Genomic DNA, 20,806 nt, shown 5'->3' with positions numbered 1-20,806 from the left:
GCCAACACCCGGCATCATGGTGTGGGGAGCGATCTCCTTCACTTTCCGTACACCTCTGGTGATCGTCGAGGGGACACTGAATAGTGCATGGTATATCCAAACCGTCATCAAACCCATCGTTCTACCATTCCTAGACCGGCAAGGGAACTTGCTGTTCCAACAGGACAATGTACGTCCGCATGTATCCCATGCCACCCAACGTGCTCTAGAAGGTGTAAGTCAACTACCCTGGCCAGCAAGATCTCCGGATCTGTCCCCCATTGAGCATGTTTGGGACTGGATGAAGCGTCATCTCACGCGGTCTGCACGTCCAGCACGAATGCTGGTCCAACTGAGGCACCAGGTGGAAATGGCATGGCAAGCCGTTCCACAGGACTACATCCAGCATCTCTACGATCGTCTCCATGGGAGAATAGCAGCCTGCATTGCTGCGAAAGGTGGATATACACTGTACTAGTGCCGACATTGTGCATGCTCTGTTGCCTGTGTCTATGTGCCTGTGGTTCTGTCAGTGTGATCATGTGATGTATCTGACCCCAGGAATGTGTCAATAAAGTTTCCCCTTCCTGGGACAATGAATTCACGGTGTACTTATTTCAGTTTCCAGGAGTGTATTTCTAAACTTGACCTGTCAGAAGCTTATCATCAACTTCCTCTCAACGCTGCTTCCTGGAAGTTTCTGGTCCTTAACACGCCTTTCGGCCTCTATCAATACCAACGATTGCCATTTGGGGTTGCCAACGCCCATGCTCTCGTTCAGCGATTCTTGGAAGAATTATTGCTCACTGTCCCTAGGTGTATAAATTACCAGGACGGCATTGTTGTCACTGGCTGCACCACTGATGAACATCTTCAAAATCTCCGCGCACTTTTTCACGTCTTACAGACTGCCGGTGTTAAGTGTAATCTTCAGAAATCACAATTTTTTCAGGCATCTATCACGTTCGTGGGGTTTCAACTCTCCCAGGATTGTATTCGTCCACTTCAGCAAACTGTTGCTGCAATCGATGCCCTTCCTCGCCTTCCATCTGTTAAGGAACTGCAGGCCTTCTTGGGGAAAATAGCATACTATCACAAGTTTTTACTGTCTGCAGCTTCGGTGGCTCAGCCGTTGCATCGCCTGTTGCATAAAAACGTGCCTATTCACTGGTCTGCGTCATGCAATGTGGCTTTCCAGTAATTGAAGACTATGCTGAAACAGGCTCTGTTCCTGGCTACTTATCAACCTGGCCAACATCTTGTTTTTGCCACGGACGCCTCTCAATATGGGGTCGGTGCAGTCCTTGCCCACCATTTTCCTGACGGTTCTAAACAACCCATTGCTTATGCCTCCAAAACACTCACAGATGACCAACGAAAGTATTCTCAAATTGAGAAAGAATCTTTGGCCATTATTTATGCGCTTCATAAGTTTGGTGTTTTTCTCTATGGATCCAAATTTCATCTTGTTATGGATCACAAACCACTTGTGTCCTTGTTTCGTCCATCATTTACCGACAAGGCTGCACACCGCCTCCAGCGTTGGGCTCTTTACTTGTCTCGTTTCAATTATGAGATTCATTTCTGGCTGGTGGCTCAACATGCGAATGCTGATGCCTTCCCATGAGTCCTGAGCTGACATTCGATAGGGATGAACTTTTGTGTTTCCACCTGGATGTTGCCGAGCAGTGGGTTGTGGACAGGTTCCCCAATCACTGGGGACCGGCTGGCAGCTGCTATGTGTTCTGACCCTACCCTCTCCCGGTTTTTACGCTGTATTCAGAAGGATTGGCCAGATCATCCGTCCGCTATGACTTTGATCCATTGCGGAAGTACTACGCTTTGTGCTACCGCCTCACGGCTAGGGATTGTGTCATCCTCCTTTCCCCCGACAATGCTTCGCCGCGTGTTGTGGTACCTGTGTCTTTCACCAAGTGCACTGGGGTGTCTCTCGCATAAAATCTCTGGTGCGCAGTCATGTGTACTGGCCTGGCACTGACTCCAAAATCGCACACATGGTCACTGCCTGTGGCCCTTGTGCGTCACAGGCCGCCACCCCGAAGTCATCTTTGTCATCGTGGCCTTTGCCTGAGAAGCCCTGAGAGCGTATTCATGCTGACTTCGTGGGACCTTTTTTAGGTACTTATTGGCTTCTTGTTATTGACGCCTACTCTAACTTTCTTTTCATTGTCCGTTGCACGTAGCCTACCACTGCGGCAACCACCCATGCTCTAGCTCACATTTTCTCTTCGAAAGGCCTTCCCTCTACTCTTGTTACTGATAATGGTCTGCAATTTGCCTCTTCCAAATTTTGCGGATTTTTGTGCCCATCACGACATCATGCATGTCACGGCCCTTCCGTTTCATCCACAGTTAAACGGTGAGGCTGAATGGCTGGTCTGCACATTTAATGCTCAGATGAGGAAACTCGTGACTTCTTCTGCTGATGATGTGCTTCTACAATTTCTGGCTTCTTACCGTTTCACCCCCATGGGCGACCACAGCCCGGCTGAGCTCTTACATGGCCGACAGCCCCGCAAGCTACTTCATCGTCTGCGGCCTTCCACCTCACGGCCGAGGGTGTCTTCGCTTGGCCTGTTCATCGCCGAAGACCTTTTATGGGTATGGGGATATGGCAGGCAGCCAAAATGGAGTCCTGACTGCAGCTTACAAAACCATGGCTGATGCCTGTAAGAAATCCAGATGGACATGGGTGTTGCAGTGCATCATTCGGACCAGTTTTGGCCTCCTGTGCCGGCAACACCTGTTCCAGATGCTGCTACACCACCTTCAGCTCTATCTCATGCTCGGGATACTGGAATCTCTCATTACTCACAACGCAGTTCTCTCACCATTATATCGGTGCCAGCACAAGAAGTGACACCACCAGGAGACATGCCCATGCAGGAACCAGATGACCATCACCTGTCGGAGCAACTCTACTTGCCTCCTTCTCCTACAGATGCAGACACATCACCCATGTCTCCTGTTATAACAACCAGACTTGCCACAATGGGCAGATTGGTGCACGGGGCCCCAGCAGATCTGACCCCCACGTCTCCTGTCATCTCGATCCGTTATCATTGAGGACACTTCCATCCATACAGGAAGCCTCTTCCTTGAGACTTTACAGCCAGTCAAACAACACCTATGGACATTAGCAATGTACAGGCCACCTCCATCAAGACCTGTGCAAAAAATTCAATGGGGGGAAAATTGTTGTGACTCACCGATCTTTCAAAGTGCCACCACGCAATTACGCGTGTCCTCTACTTGTGGCACTGTCTGCCAGCCATGCAGCAGCAGTGTCACCTATGCGGCCAGCCAGCCAGAAAGCAGCCGCTAGACTTGGGCTGAGTTATGGTCTGACTGTTAAAGTGTGCACATGTCTTACTCTGTTTACTTGATCTGCGACTTTCATGTATTGCATCTTCCTTGAAATATATTTGTTCAACTTGAAGTTATAAGAGCTACTACTCAGTCAAGTAGCTCCTCAGTTCACATCATGAGATTGAGTGCACAGCATTCCAGTCCTCTCTAGGAAAAATCCGTGGCAGTGCCAGGAATCAAACATGGATCCTCTCCTTTCCAGAAACACAGACTAAATAATGAAGGGCTGTTCTCTACTTAAATTGGTGAAAATAGAAAAGAACGATTAAATGAGATTAGTAAAGCAAAGGAAACTGTTAAAAGTAACCTTAAGAAAGACACTAATATCCATATAGAGTACTTTGTACTAAACTTGCTGTTATTGCAATCTTCCTATTCATTTTGTACTAATACTCGAAACAGAGCTTCATTCTATAGCTGTCTTATCCCTAATTTCTGATCAGTTGTCATTGTTTTTTAATTTATAATTGGACACATGAGAAGGAGAACAAGTGAATAAGTCATATCATGGGATGTATGAACAAGTGAAAACTATTGGGTTGGTGCATAAGTTCATAGCGTTTTTTCCAAAAGTTTAATAAACACAGTAGATACAAATGAGAAAGATTTTCGTCATCAATAATGTATCCTCCTTCACTTTTTACAACAGTCTGCTAGTACTGGGGTAACGTTTTGGTTCAGTGAGTGTAGAAATCACGTGGTTTTGAGGTGAAGAATTCGTTGAGGCATGTATGAAGGATGTTTCGATCTGGAAAGGAAGTTGCTTGAATGTTGCTGGGTAAAGAGCAAGAAAGGTGAAAATCTGAGGGTGGACGATTAAACGCATAAGGTGGGAATGGAATGACTTCCCAACCCAACTCCTGTACAGTGTTTTTTGTCACTCTAGCAGACTGCAGTTGGCCATTATCTTGGAGTAGCATCACTTCACACAGTCTTCCTGGTTGTTGTTGATGGATTGTGTCTGCAAGACATCTCAGTTGTTGACAGCAAATGTCGGTCATAATGGTTACAACTCAGGGAAGCAGTTCACAGTGCACCATGTCGTCACTGTTCCACCAGATACATAACTATATCTTTTGTGGATGCATGCAGGTCTTTACATGGGGAGTTACTGCTTTCTTTGGGCTCAACCATTCCTTTCTTTTCCTTACAGTACTATAAAGACAGCATTTCTCAACACCAGTAATAATATAGGATGGGAATGGTTGGCTTTGTTCACGAGACAATTGATTATGAGCAATCAGAGGTGTACATAAGGCCACCTGCTAATTTGTGTGATTTTGGCTTAGAGCATGCGGTACCCATACACCTGATTTTTGAACCTTCCCTGTTGCTTGCAACTGTCTACAGTGGTGGAATGTTTACAGCTCAACACACTCGCCAGTTCTGGAGTACACTGACATGGATTATTGTGAATTAATATGTTTAAACAGTCTTTATGAAACACTGAAGTTCCTCCTGAATGCGGAGAGTCACTAATGTCAAAATAATCCTCCTTAAAATGATCAAAGAATTTTGTTGCCATGCTCTGCCCAATGGCATTATCCCCATACATGACACAAATGTTTCTGGCTGCCTCCTTTGCTATCACACCTGTATTGATCTCAAACAGAGGACTATGTCAGAAATGTTGCAATTTCTCCACTTACTCCATTTTTAATGCCCACAGCTCCACTCACTATGTGAAATGACAATACATAACCTCAAAAAGCAACAGTGAACGGCAAAAAAAATGAGAATTGATAAATAAACCCATAGCAACCAAGTACCAACATGCAAAACAAAAACACTATGAACCTATGCACCAACCTAATAAAATAAAGAAGTATGAGTTATGTCACATTGCATCAATATACCAGTAGTCCATATAATAACAACCAGTCAAGAAAATCTAGTCATCCATAATTATCTGTTGTATGTTGGGAACATATCGGCTGACCAAAGTTAGTGATGGGAACAATTGAATGAAAGCAATTGATTCATTCGGTTGTTGGAAAACAATCAGTTAATTCTGTTGTAGTTATACATATCAGTTGAATTCATTCATTCTTTTTAGTGAAACTAGTCTGCAGGAGCAACCAAATGAAAACAATCAATTTAGCCAATTGGACTACTTCTTCATTGTTTCGAATGAAACCAGTCTGTGGGAGTCAGTGAGAGCAATTGAATGAAAAGATTTGACACTGTTGCAGCTTTGCATATTTATTGAATTATGCATTCTTTCTTGTCAAGTGAAAACAATCAATAGTCTTCTGTTGGTTGAACCGTTTACTTATTCTTTTAACTGAAACCACTCTTTAGTGTTTTAGCTGACTGAGCTATCCATTCATTCTTGTGAGTGAAACCAGCCTGCAATACTTTAATTAACTCAACTAAAGCAGTGCTACATTATACTGACAGATGGTTGCCCTAAGTGGAGACATATCTCAGGGGTATGCCAAAGTTAACATAGGTAGTACACATGCTCATTTAGTGATGAACTGAATTCAGTAATTTTTCTTTTCATCATTTAAAATTGGTTCATATACTGTTGTGGATTCAACTGTTCCAGATGCCATTAACACATAATTAATCAACCTGATGTATCAGCGAGGCAGGCCTGTTATCACTTAAATTGCCGATGCCAGACAAAAACTTCAAAAACCCCGGACGTGTGTGTCAAATTGCATTATTTTCCCAGGCACTAAAAGTCTGTAAGTGATAAGGTGGGCAATGGCCATGATGTTCCATGAGGAGCAGGAACATGAGAGGGGGAATGTTTTCTTGCTGGCATTTCAGTGCTAACAACGCCAGTGGATGCATGCCTCCTACTGATCAGCACATGTAAATTACACATGAGAGTAGCAAGGTTTTGTGTAAGTGCATTATAGAGATATTCATATTCAGATGTAATACTAATTTGCAACTCAATGAATAGAAGGCAAATGACAATTAAGGCATTCAGTTATCCAGCAGGCAGAGTGGCATTGCGCTATTCACGGTTGCCCATTGTCAGCAGCTTCCCATTGTCTCAATAATGAAGTCTTTACTACCTTGATCACATATATTTAGGAAATGGGGTTAGTAGAAAAGCGCAGTTTGTGGCACAATGTTCATATGCACCTAAGATTCTAGTAGCCACTTAGCAGAGTTCAGTGTATCAGGGTGACCACATTTTCTAAAGTCAAATTCGGGACACATTAAATAATTGTAATATTGGAAAAAAAGTCCAAATTGATCATAATAAAGGCAAACCATCACATTAATTTGTTACAAAAAGTGCATTAATTTATATGTTATTAGTACCGTCTAAGACGAACGAGTGTAAGCAGGCATACAATATTTATCAGTCATATAAATTTTCTTCAGCATGTCTGTATTCTCAAAAGCCTTATGAAAACATTCAATTTTCATAATAATTCTTTCTAGTCACTAACATTGCTTTCGTAGTTCCTACAACATACTCATTTGGGAAAATACCCTTTCAGTAACAGCATTCCGATATAGGTGAAATGAACATATAGTTCAGGATAAATCATTTCATAATTGTTAAATCCAGGTGTTCCAAATTACTTTTGAAAAAATTCGGAACAGAGCTAGAAAAATGATGACCACAAAAAAACAGAGGGATGGATGATCACCGTAAATGCGTGCCCTGTCTGTAGCACACAAGTTATCTAAGTGATATTCCAGTTCCATGTCCTCATTAAAGTGTGATGTTGCTGCTCTGATGTAAGCTCACAGTTCATGCAAGTCCCACCCGGTAAAAAAATGTGATGGGGTTCTGCAGCACCTGGGTGTTAGATCCGGTCTGTACAAATCATTCCAAACAATATGCCAACTGCTGTAGGGTGGTCAGTCAATAACTAAGATTAGGAAATGAGACTTCAAGTAGTAAAGGAGTTTTGCTATTTGGGGAGCAAAATAACTGATGATGGTCTAAGTAGAGAGAATATCAAATGTAGACTGGCAATGGCAAGGAAAGAGTTTCTGAGAAGAGAAATTTGTTAACATTGAGTATAGATTTAAGTGACAGGAAGTCATTTCTGAAAGTATTTGTATGGAGTGTAGCCATGTATGGAAGTGAAACATGGATGATAAATAGTTTGGACAACTAGAGCTTTTGAAATGTGGTGCTACAGAAGAATGCTGAAGATTAGATGGGTAGATCACATAACTAATGAGGAAGTATTGAATAGGATTGGGGAGAAGAGAAGGTTGTGGCACAACTTGACCAGAAGAAGGGATCGGTTGGTAGGACATGTTCTGAGGCATCAAGGGATCACCAATTTAGTATTGGAGGGCACTGTGGAGGGTAAAAATCGTAGAGGGAGACCAAGAGATGAATACACTAAGCAGATACAGAAGGATGTTGGTTGCAGTAGGTACTGGGAGATGAAGAAGCTTGCACAGGATAGAGTAGCATGGAGAGCTGCATCAACCAGTCTCAGGACTGAAGACCACAACAACAACAACATATTGCAATCTATTTCCAGTCAATAAAAGTTCCATAAGCACAAAAATTTGTTTTTCAGTAAGTAAACCATTAATACAGGATATGTCCATTTTTCACCTTTATGATGGCTTGAACTCCGCTGTGGACACTTTCAGTGAGGTGTTCAAATGTGTGTGTAGGAATGGCAGCCCATTCTTCCTCAAAAGCCAGAATCAGAATAGGTAGTGATGTTGCACGCTCTGGTCTGGAGTGAAGTTGACATGGCAATTCAGTTGATGCATTTGGTTAATGTCAAGACTCTAGGCAAAGAATTCCACTTCAGCAATGTTATTGTCAACAAATCATTGCCTTGTTTACTCAGTGGGGATCAGGAATAAATGTTCAGCATGAATTTTGTACTAGGTGTGGTGTGGATCCTCCTACAGCACAGATCATTAGATGATGGCATGAACAATTCTGAGAAACAGTTTATTGTGTAAGGAAAAATCAATGGGTCATCCACAAGAGTCTGACACAGACATGGGACGCATCCACTGTAGAGATCCTTTCGCCTTGCAGCTCAACAGCTCAACATGCCCCTAATGTCTCTCTGGTGTGTTGCATCAACGTTTACACATGAAACCATACAAAATTCAGCTACTCCAAGCTCTTCATGAAGGTGACAAAGAACAACTTGTGGAGTTCTTTAATTTTGTTCTTGGCAAGATGGAGGATGGCAGTCTTCTTCTACACTTTTTCCGTGAGGCAACATTCCATTTAAATAGAAAGGTGAACTTCCATAATGTGAGATTATGGGATACGGAACAACCAAATGAAGTTGTACAACATCTGAGGGACTCTCCAAAATTTAATGTGTTTTGTGTACTTTCACTGGGGAAGGTGTATGGTCTGTTTTTCTCTGCCAAGAATGCTGTTATAGGAAGCACATATCTTTATATGCTTGAGAACTTTCATTTCCCGCAGCCGGAGACTGATTCGAACGACTTCATTTACCGACAGGATGGGGTACCACCACACTGGCATCTGTAACAGTGGGAATTTTTAAATCAAAGGATTACTGAATAATGGATCAGTTGTGCTGGACCAAATTATTCAGCCTTACATTACTGGCCTCCAAGGTTACCGGGCATGACTGTATGTGATTATTTCTTGTGGGGGTTTATAAAAGATTCTGTTTTTGTGTCTCTGTTACCAACAACAATGAATGAACTGAGACATTGCATAACATCAACTGTGGAAGCTGTAACTCAAGATTTGCTTGTTGCAGTAACTCAAGATATGCTTGTTGCAGACTGATGACCATAGATGTTAAGTTTCATAGTGCTCAGAGCCATTTGAACCATTTTTGCTTGTTGTAGTGTGGGAATACCACTCTGACATATGCCATGCATCTCAAGGGGGCCGTATTAAACACCTGTGAAATGGTATGGAGAAAATAGAAAAAGCTTTTTGATTTTCCTTTTCATCAAAAAACAAAATTCATTGTGTATATATAGTAGTTCCAGAACTATAGATGTGCCAAATCAGATGATTCTTTTTGATACACCCTGTATACAGTAATGTTTAATAAAGAGAACACTCCCCACATTAAAAGACACCTACAGCCAATTATTTCATCTGAACCATGTGTTTTCCTGATCAACAGCTTAGAGTAACTTTTTCTTCATTCTTTCAGCTTTCTGCTTATCTGCATTTTCTATTTGGCATTTTCCCTTTTCTGTATGGAGGAATTACATACAAAGCTCTAAAGGCTTGAAATTCAAGGTTCACTTTTCGACTTCTTTGTCTATCAGTTTTGCAGTTGTTATAGTTGATATGGTAATTAGTAATGGGGATTAGCAGATTATGAGCTATTTGGTTGTCTCGAGTACTTCAGTACAATGGAAAAATGAGCATCTGTGCTCAAGTAGGGAAGCAATAAATACATTTTAATATAGCTCTAAATTATGTTTACTTATTATATTCTGTGTTCCTCAACATGAGCAAATAATTGTTAAGCCTTTTACTTCCTTGTTATTCTTGGTGCTATAATTGATAACTTATTATGTTCCAGCACTCAAGGCAAAAGTTGCAAGATCAGTACTGAACAGTTGATTACATTTCTCAATGAGAAGCAACGTGATCAAAGACTGAATGAGATCCTGTATCCCCTATATGACAAAAGACGTGTGGAGAAGATAATATCATCATATGAGCCAGATGAGCGGACAAGGCTGGAAAGTAAGTAATGCCTCCAGTTCTTAGGAATGTGCATACTAAAAGTAGCTTCAAGCTTCTTCCACATCTCCTCTCTTATAGGCCTTCAGTGGACCATATTTCAATGTTAGTTCCTCATATTCTATTGTTTTCTCTGCAGTTATTTTGATGTCTGCTTGTGTCTGTGCATGTGCAGATGTATATGTGTGTGTGTGCGAGTGTATACCTGTACTTTTTTCCCTATAAGGTAAGTCTTTCCGCTCCCGGGATTGCAATGACTCCTTGCCCTCTCCCTTAAAATCCACATCCTTTCGTCTTTCCCTCTCCTTCCCTCATTCCTGATGAAACAATTGTTGGTTGCAAAAGCTTGAATTTTGTGTGTATGTTTGTGTGTCTATCGACCTGACAGCACTTTCGTTGGATAAGTCACATCATCTTTGTTTTTATAATAGAGGGAAACATTCCACGTCAGAAAAATACACTCCTGGAAATGGAAAAAAGAACACATTGTCACCGGTGTGTCAGACCCACCATACTTGCTTTGGACACAGTGAGAGGGCTGTACAAGCAATGATCACACGCACGGCACAGCGGACACACCAGGAACCGTGGTGTTGGCCGTCGAATGGCGCTAGCTGTGCAGCATTTGTGCACCACCGCCGTCAGTGTCAGCCAGTTTGTCGTGGCTTGCGGAGCTCTATCGCAGTCTTTAACACTGGTAGCATGCCGCGACAGCGTGGATGTGAACCGTATGTGCAGTTGACGGACTTTGAGCGAGGGCATATAGTGGGCATGCGGGAGGCAGGGTGGACATACCGTCGAATTGCTCAACACGTGGGGCGTGAAGTCTCCACAGTACATCGATGTTGTCGCCAGTGGTTGCCGGAAGGTGCACGTGCCTGTCGACCTGGGACCAGACCGCAGCGACGCATGGATGCACGCCAAGACCGTAGGATCCTACGCAGTGCCATAGGGGACTGCACCGCCACTTCCCAGCAAATTAGGGACACTGTTGCTCCTGGGGTATCGGCGAGGACCATTCGCAACCTTCTCCATGAAGCTGGGCTACGGTCCCACACACCGTTAGGCTGTCTTCCGCTCACGCCCCAACATCGTGCAGCCAACCTCCAGTGGTGTCGCGACAGGCGTGAATGGAGGGATGAATGGAGACGTGTCGTCTTTAGCGATGAGAGTCGCTTCTGCCTTAGTGCCAATGATGATCGTATGCATGTTTGGCGCCGTGCAGGTGAGCGCCACAATCAGGACTGCATACGACCGAGGCACACAGGGCCAACACCTGGCATCATGGTGTGGTGAGCGATCTCCTACACTGGTCGTACATCTCTGGTGGTCGTCAAGGTGACACTGAATAGTGCACGGTACATCCAAACCATCATCGAACCCATCGTTCTACCATTCCTAGACCGGCAAGGGTACTTGCTGTTCCAACAGGACAATGCACGTCCGCACGTATCCCGTGCCACCCAATGTGCTCTAGAAGGTGTAAGTCAACTACCCTGGCCAGCAAGATCTCCGGATCTGTCCCCCATTGAGCGTGTTTGGGACTGGATGAAGCGTCGTCTCATGCGGTCTGCACGTCCAGCACGAACTCTGGTCCAACTGAGGCGCCAGGTGGAAATGGCATGGCAAGCCATTCCACAGGACTACATCCAGCATCTCTACGATTGTCTCCATGGGAGAATAGCAGCCTGCATTGCTGCGAAAGGTGGATATACACTGTACTAGTGCCGACATTGTGCATGCTCTGTTGCCTGTGTCTATGTGCCCGTGGTTCTGTCAGTGTGATTATGTGATGTATCTGACCCCAGGAATGTGTCAATAAAGTTTCCCCTTCCTGGGACAATGAATTCACGGTGTTCGTATTTCAATTTCCAGGAGTGTATATCTAAAAACACAGAAGATGTGACTTACCAAACGAAAGTGTTGGCAGGTTGATAGACACACAAACAAACACAAACATACGCACAAAATTCAAGCTTTCCCAACCAATGGTTGCTTCATCATGAAAGAGGGAAGGAGAGGGAAAGACGAAAGGATGTGGGTTTTAAGGGAGACGGTAAGGAGTCATTCCAATCCTGGGAGCGGAAAGACTTGCCTTAGGGGGAAAACAGGACAGGTATACACTCGCACACACACACACACAAACACACACACACACATCCATCTGCACATATACAGACACAAGCAGACATTTGTAAAGGCAAAGAGTTGGGGCAGAGATGTCAGTCGAGGTGGAAGTACAGATGCAAAGATGTTGATGAGTGAAAGGTGAGGTATGAGCGGCGGCTAGGTTGGTGTTATTGGGAAGTATCCATATAAAACGGATGGTGTAACACTGTGCCAAGATGTGCTGGCCGTGCACCATGGCATGTTTAGCCACAGGGTGATCCTCATTACCAACAAACACTGGCTGCCTGTGTCCATTCATGCGAATGGACAGTTTGTTGCTGGTCATTCCCACATAGAAAGCTTCACAGTGTAGGCAGGTCAGTCGATAAATCACGTGGGTGCTTTCACACGTGGCTCTGCCTTTGATCGTGTACACCTTCCGGGTTACAGGACTAGAGTAGGTGGTGGCAGGAGAGTGCATGTGACAAGTTTTACACTGGGGGGCGGTTACAAGGGTAGGAGCCAGATGGTAGGTAAGGTGGTTTGGGGATTTCATAGGGATGCACCAAGAGGTTACAAAGGTTAGGTGGACGGCGGAAAGACACTCTTGGTGATTGGGGAGGATTTCATGAAGGATGGATCTCATTTCAGGGCAGGATTTGAGGAAGTGTTATCCCTGCTAGAGAGCCAGATTCAGAGTCTGATCCAGACCCGGAAAGTATCCTGTCACAAGTGTGTATCCTGTCACAATTGGGACACTTTTGGGGTTCTTCTGTGGGAGGTTCTGGGTTTGAGGGGATGAGGAAGTGGCTCTGGTTATTTGCTTCTGCACCAGGTCAGGAGGGTAGTAGTGGAATGCGAAAGCTGTTTTTAGGTTGTTGGTGTAATGGTTCAGGGATTTAGGACTGGAGCAGATTCGTTTTCCACGAAGGCCTAGGTTGTAGGGAAGGGACTGTTTGATATGGAATGGGTGGCAGCTGTCATAATGGAGGTATTGTTGCTTCTTGGTGGGTTTGATGTGGATGGATGTGTGAAGCTGGCCATTGGACAGGTGGAGGTCAACATCAAGGAAAGTGGCATGGGATTTGGCGTAGGACCAGGTGAATCTGATGGAACCAAAGGAGTTAAGGTTGGAGAGGAAATTCTGGAGTTCTTCTTCACTATGAGTCCAGATCATGAAGATGTCATCAACATAAATAGGTTGGCGTATGAGGGGGCCATCCTGGTACCCATGACTGTTCCTGTTAATTGTTGGTATGTCTGGTCTTCGAAAGTGAAGAAGTTATGAGTCAGGATGAAGCTGGCTAAGGTAATGAGGAAAGAGGTATTAGGTAGGGTGGCAGGTGATCAGCGTGAAAGGAAGTGCTCCGTCGCAGCAAGGACCTGGACGTGTGGAATATTTGTGTATAAGGAAGTGGCATCAATGGTTACAATAATGGTTTTCGGGGGTATCAGATTGGGTAAGGGTTCCAGGCGTTCGAAAAAGTGATTGGTGTCTTTGACGAAGGATGGGTTGAAGGTGTTGATCTACGTAGGCAGAAATACATTCTGTGGGGGCTTGGTAACCAGCTACAATGGGGCGGCCAGGATGATTGGGTTTGTGAATTTTAGCAAGTAGGTAGAAGGTAGGGGTGTGGGTGTCGGTGGGGCCAGGAGGTTGATGGAGTGAGGTGAAAGGTTTTGTACGGGGCCTAAGGTTCTGAGGATTCCTTGAAGCTCCGCCTGGACATCAGGAATTAGATTACCTTGGCAAACTTTGTATGTAGTGTTGTCTGAAAGCTGACGCAGTCCCTCAGCCACATACTCCCAATGATCAAGTACCACGGTCGTGGAACCCTTGTCCGCTGGAAGAATGACGATAGATCGATCAGCCTTCAGATCACGGATAGCCTGGGCTTCAGCAGTGGGGATGTTGGGAGTAGAATTAAAGACACTATCCAAATTGAATACTGCCTGGAACAGTTCCATCTTCCGTCACAGCTGGACCCACCTCCTCTTTCTCAAAATCATCCTCTCCAAACCTTCCAGGAATTTCTCAATTCCAGCCTTGCTTCTCAATCCTTCTTGAAAAACCTTAATCCGCTCCCGATTTTTATCCAAAATTTCCTATTGCTCCATACTTTCTGTGCCTCCCATAGCTTCCCCCATATCCAGGAGAATGAGGTCCCGCAGGGCTCTGTATTGAGTGTATCTCTATTTTTAGGGGCCATTAATGGTCTAGCAGCAGTTGTCGGGCTGTCCATCTCACCTTCTCTGTATGGAGATGACTAATGCATTTTGTACTACTCTTGCAGTACTGGTATTGCTGAGTGGTGCCTACAGGGAGCCATCCACAAGATGCAGTCATGGGCTCTAGCTCATGGCTTCCAGATGTCATCCGAGAAGTCGTGTGTGTTGCACTTCTGTCTGCACCGCACCATTCATCCAGAAACAGAACTTTACCTTACTGATGATCCATTCCCCGTAGTGGAGACATCAATTCTTAGGACTGGTTTTCGATGCCCAATTGATGTGGCTCCCTCATCTTCATCGGCTGAAGCGGAAGTGCTGGCAACACCTCAATGCCCTCCGCTGCCTGAACAACACCAACTGGGGTGCAGATTGCTCTACACTGCTGCAGCTCTACAGAGGCCTTATTCAATCGCACCTTGACTATGGGAGTCTGGTTTATGGTTCGGCAGTGCCCTCAGCATTGCGTTTACTCGACCCAGTGCATCACTGCGGCATTTCCCTGGCAACAGGAGCTTTTAGGATGAGTCCCATGGCCAGCGTCCTGGTGGAGGCCAGAGTCCCTCCATTGAAGGTTAGGCATGCACAAGGTTTGCCAGTTACGTTGCACACATTCGTAGTTCTCCTGAGCATTTGAATTACCGTCTCCTTTTCCCACCCACGTCGCTTCATCTCCTGCTTCTGAGGCCCAGGTCAGGGCTTACGATTGTGGTTCACATCTGATCTCTTCTGTCTGAAGTGGAGTCCTTGCCTTTACCACCTATACTCGAGGTCCATTCACGTAAATCTCCATGGTGTACACCTAGACCAAAGCTTTGCCCGGAACTTTCACATGGTCCTAAGGACTTAGTTAACCCCGTGGCTCTCCACTGTCACTTCCTCTCGATTCTTGACATGTAACGGGACCGAGAAGTGGTTTACACTGACACCTCGATGGCTGATGCTCATGTTGGCTATGAGTATGTTCATGGAGGACATGTTGAACAGACTCCTTGCCAGATGGCTGCAGTGTTTTCACTGCAGAGCTTGTGCCAATTTCTCGTGCTCTTGAGCGCATCCGCTCGTGCCCTGGGGAGTCGTTTCTTCTCTGTAATGACCCCTTGAGCAGCCTACAAGCTATCAACCAGTGCTACCCCTGCCATCCTTTGGTAGCGACCATCCAAGAGTCCATCTAAGCCCTGGAATGGTCCAGTCATGCCGTGGTGTTTGTGTGGACCCCAGACCAACTCAGAATCCCAGGAAATGAATTTGCTGCTGAAACAGGGTACACGGAAACCGCTTCTGGAGAGTACCATCCCCCTAACTGACCTACGATCACTATTATGCTGCAAGGTTTTTCAGCTTTGGGAGTTGGAATGGCTTAATCTCAATACGCACAACAAACTGCATGCCATTAAGGAGATTATGAATGTGTGGAAATCCTCCATGCGGGCCTCTCACAAGGACTCTGTTGTTCTCTGCCAGCTCTGCATTGGCAATGCGTGGATAACCCATGGCAACCTCATTCCTTGTGAGCACCCACTTCAGTGTCACTGTGCCTCACATTTGACTGTTGTCTACATCTTGCTGGACTGCCCACTTTTAGCCCCTCTGTGGTGGACTTTTAACCTTACCAGCACCCTACCTTCAGTGTTGGGTGACAATGCCTCAACAGTAGATTTAGTTTTATGTTTTACTTCTTGAGGTGGGTTTTTATTGTACCAGCGAAAGGTGGTCATCGAGGCCACCACCCTCCCTCCATTTTAACTCTTTCACAATGTCTTTGCATTTGCTTGCCTTGGTGGTAATCTTTTCCCTACATCTGTTCATCTCACCTTGTCTTTATGGGGTGAACATTTTATTGTATTGCAGAGTGGCTGGCTCATCCTCTTTTATTATTGTGACCAGCCAGCCCAGACTGTCTGCTCTACGGTTTTAATACCTTCTTCTACGTTTCCTTGTGGTGTATGTTTTCCCTGTTTTTTGTTCATGCCATTTGTTTTATTTTTAGGTGTGGTTTCCCATTCCTTTCCCCCTTTTACTTTCTCAAATGTACTTTGGGTGTTTTTTACCTTGAGCCTTGCTTGTGTAAGTTAAAAGGGACTGATGACTCTGCAGTTTGGTCCCTTTATACCCCAAACCAACCAACCAAGGAACAGGGAGAATGGTTTGATAAAGGCATCAAACAAATCAAATGTAGGTACCAGGACTGATGGTATGCTAGCATGATAACTGGCTACTGCTGGATGCCGCACAGGGAATATCCACGGTCAGTGCCCAGAAGAACACGTAAAAGAGGTTTAAGGGAGAAACAAGAGACATCAATATTTATGCCTTAGTATTATATTTGAGGAACATGGTGTTAGAGTGCCTTATTTTATCATTCTTTTTTAGAAAGTTTTTTTAAATGTATTTGTTTTGTAAATTTCTGGATCTTCATCATTACTCTGTGGAAGAAACTTAGGTTTTATAGGGAATCCTTAGAATTCCGAAATTAGCATGTCAAAAATAAATAAATAAATAAACGGGAAAGCGCCGGCAGACAGGCACATGAACAAAACACACAAACACACACTCAGAATTACTAGCTTTCGCAACCGATGGTTGCTTCTTCAGGAAGGAGAGGGAAAGACGAAAGGATGTGGGTTTTAAGGGAGAGGGTAAGGAGTCATTCCAATCCCGGGAGCGGAAAGACTTCCCTTAGGGGAAAAAAAGGACAGGTGTACACTCGCACACACACACACACACACACACACACACACACACACACACACACACACACACATATCCATCCACACATACACAGACACAAGCAGACATATTTAAAGGCAAAGAGTAAGGGCAGAGATGTCAGTCGAGGCGGAAGTACAGAGGCAAAGAAGTTGTTGAAAGACAGGTGAGGTATGAGCGGCGACAACTTGAAACTAGCGGAGGTTGAGGCCTGGCGGATATCGAGAAGAGAGGATAGGATATACTGAAGGGCGAGTTCCCATCTCCGGAGTTCGGATAGGTTGGTGTTGGTGGGAAGTATCCAGATAACTCGGACGGTGTAACACTGTGCCAAGATGTGCTGGCCGTGCATCAAGGCATGTTTAGCCACAGGGTGATCCTCATTACCAACAAACACTGTCTGCCTGTGTCCATTCATGTGAATGGACAGTTTGTTGCTGGTCATTCCCACATAGAAAGCGTCACAGTGCAGGCAGGTCAGTTGGTAAATCACGTGGGTGCTTTCACACGTGGCTCTCCCTTTGATCGTGTACACCTTCCGGGTTACAGGACTGGGGTAGGTGGTGGTGGGAGGGTGGATGGGACAGGTTTTACACCGGGGGCGGTTGCAAGGGTAGGAGCCAGAGGGTAGGGAAGGTGGTTTGGGGATTTCATAGTGATGAACCAAGAGGTTATGAAGGTTAGGTGGACGGCGGAAAGACACTCTTGGTGGAGTGGGGAGGATTTCATGAAGGATGGATCTCATTTCGGAGCAGGATTTTAGGAAGTCGTATCCCTGCTGGAGAGCCACATTCAAGGTCTGATCCAGTCCCAGGAAGTATTCTGTCACAAGTGGGGCACTTTTGGGGTTCTGCTGTGAGAGGTTCTGGGTTTGAGGGGATGAGGAAGTGGCTCTGGTTATCTGCTTCTGTACCAGGTTGGGAGGGTAGTTGCGGGATGCGAAAGCTGTTTTCAGGTTGTTGGTGTAATGGTCGAGGGATTCAGGACTGGAACAGATTCGTTTGCCACGAAGGCCTAGGCTGTAGGGAAGGGACCGTTTGATATGGAATGGGTGGCAGCTGTCATAATGGAGGTACTGTTGTTTGTTGGTGGGTTTGATGTGGACGGATGTGTGCAGCTGGCCATTGGACAGATGGAGGTCAATGTCTAGGAAAGTGGCATGGGATTTGGAGTAGGACCAGGTGAATCTGATGGAACCAAAGGAGTTGAGGTTGGAGAGGAAATTCTGGAGTTGTTCTTCACTGTGAGTCCAGATCATGAAGATGTCATCAATAAATCTGTACCAAACTTTGGGTTGGCAGGCTTGGGTAACCAAGAAGGCTTCCTCTAAGCGACCCATAAATAGGTTGGCATACGAGGGGGCCATCCTGGTACACATGGCTGTTCCCTTTAATTGTTGGTATGTCTGGCCTTCAAAAGTGAAGAAGTTGTGGGTCAGGATGAAGCTGGCTAAGGTGACGAGGAAAGAGGTTTTTGGTAGGGTGGCAGGTGATCGGCGTGAAAGGAAGTGCTCCATTGCAGCGAGGCCCTGGACGTGCGGGATATTCGTGTATAGGGAAGTGGCATCAATGGTTACAAGGATGGTTTCCGGGGGTAACAGACTGGGTACGGATTCCAGGCGTTCGAGAAAGTGGTTGGTGTCTTTGATGAAGGATGGGAGACTGCATGTAATGGGTTGAAAGTGTTGATCTACGTAGGCAGAGATACGTTCTGTGGGGGCTTGGTAACCAGCTACAATGGGGCGGCCAGGATGTTTGGGTTTGTGAATTTTAGGAAGTAGGTAGAAGGTAGGAGTGCGAGGTGTCGGTGGGGTGAGGAGTTTGATGGAGTCAGGTGAAAGGTTTTGTAGGGGGCCTAAGGTTCTGAGGATTCCTTGAAGCTCCGCCTGGACATCAGGAATGGGATTACCTTGGCAAACTTTGTATGTAGAGTTGTCTGAAAGCTGACGCAGTCCCTCAGCCACATACTCCCGACGATCAAGTACCACGGTCGTGGAACCCTTGTCAGCCGGAAGAATGATGATGGATCGGTCAGCTTTCAGATAACGGATAGCCTGGGCTTCGACTGTGGTGATGTTGGGAGTAGGATTAAGGTTTTTCAAGAATGATTGAGAGGCAAGGCTGGAAGTGAGAAATTCCTGGAAGATTTGGAGAGGGTGATTTTGAGGAAGAGGAGGTGGGTCCTGCTGTGATGGAGGATGGAACTGTTGCAGGCAGGGTTCAATTAGGATAGTGTCTTGGGGAGTTGGATCATTAGGAGTGGGATCAGGATTGTTTTTCTTCATGGCAAAGTGATATTTCCAGCAGAGACTACGAGTGTAGGACAGTAAATCTTTGACAAGGGCAGTTTGGTTGAACCTGGGAGTGGGGCTGAAGGTGAGGCCTTTGGATAGGACAGAGGTGTCGGGTTGGGAGAGGGGTTTGGAGGAAAGGTTAACTACTGAATTGGGGTGTTGTGGTTCCAGATTGTGTTGACTAGAATTTTGAGGTGTTGGGGGGAGTGGAGTTGGAAGTGGGAGATTGAGTAGATGGGAGAGACTGGGTCTGTGTGCAATGAGAGGAGGTTGAGGTTTGTTGGAAAGGTTGTGGAGGGTGAGTGAGTTGCCTTTCAGGAGGTGGGAAACCAGGAGATTGGATAGTTTTTTGAGGTGGAGGGTGGCATGTTGTTCTAATTTGCAGTTGGCCTGTAGGAGGATGCTATGTACAGCCGGTGTGGATATGGGAGAGGAAAGATTGAGGACTTTGATTTGGGATAGGAGTTGACGGGTGTGTTCATTGGCCGAGTCGATGTATAGGTGAAGGATTAGGCGGGTGAGGGCTATGGATTGTGCTGTTTGGAACTGGTATAAGGACTGATGGAAAGAAGGATTGCAGCCAGAGTTGGGAACTTAAGTGTGAGGCCTTTGGGAGTAATGCCAAATGTCAGACAAGCCTGAGTAAATAAAATATGGGAGCGTAATCTGGCTAGGGTGAAGGCATGTTTGCGGAGGGAATGTAAATAAAATTTAATGGGGTCGTTGTAGGGATGTTGTGAGGTTGACATGGTATTAATAGGTGGAAAGAGTAATATGAGGTTAAAGTGAAATTAAATAGAGATTTATATAGGGAGAGATAATGGTGTGAAAAAAGTCGAAAAAGTGTTGGTTTGAGATGAGCTATGTTGATCATGTGCAGAACTTAGGTTGGTGAACAACAATGGGTGCAAAGGTTGGGTAGTTATGTTGTCTCCAGATCACGTTAAAGGGTGGGGAAATTCAAGAAAATTTCGAAAAAAAAATTTTTTTCGAAAAAAGTTTCGAAAAAAAAATTTTTTTCGAAAAAAGTTTCGAAAAAATAATTTCCGAAAAAATAAAATTCGAAAAAAATTTTTCGAATAAAATCTCGAAGAATATGTGTGTAAATGTATTCAAAGGACTGGTTACGTACTGGCAGGTTATGAGAATGAGGCTAACAATTGTTTGATGAAGAAATAATAACGTGTAAACCTGTGGGAAGCTGCTAAAAGATGATAGGTTATGTGGGAAAAACGGGAATGGAAATAAAACGAAAGTTGTTGGAAAAAACTGAGATGGTTGTGTAATGGGTGAAAGGAACTGAAGCTGTGAAATAGTATTCACGAGTTTACACGAAATGTTTGTAAACTTGGAACAATGGATTTTATAGCAGCGGTTATGTTGAAAGCGTTGAAAATTTTTGGCTATGGTTTGGAAGTAAATTACGTATTATTGAGTATAATTAG

The 20,806-nt window shown here is 44.9% G+C and overlaps 1 protein-coding gene across 2 annotated transcripts in view; it reads left to right on the top strand.

The window, feature by feature from the left end:
• Positions 1 to 20,806, top strand: part of LOC126281662 (1-phosphatidylinositol 4,5-bisphosphate phosphodiesterase-like) — a 465,757-nt gene that overhangs the window by 210,950 nt on the left and 234,001 nt on the right. For both annotated transcript variants that reach the window (XM_049980809.1, XM_049980810.1), the window contains exon 8: positions 9,858 to 10,024. In XM_049980809.1, coding sequence (XP_049836766.1) covers positions 9,858 to 10,024 — 167 coding nt within the window. The remainder of the gene's footprint in view (positions 1 to 9,857; positions 10,025 to 20,806) is intronic.

Source organism: Schistocerca gregaria, chromosome 7 (genome assembly GCF_023897955.1).
Source record: "Schistocerca gregaria isolate iqSchGreg1 chromosome 7, iqSchGreg1.2, whole genome shotgun sequence".
Taxonomy (NCBI): Eukaryota; Metazoa; Arthropoda; class Insecta; order Orthoptera; family Acrididae; genus Schistocerca; species Schistocerca gregaria.
Note: the sequence above shows the minus strand (reverse complement) of the source record. Positions and strands in the feature narration are given on the sequence as shown.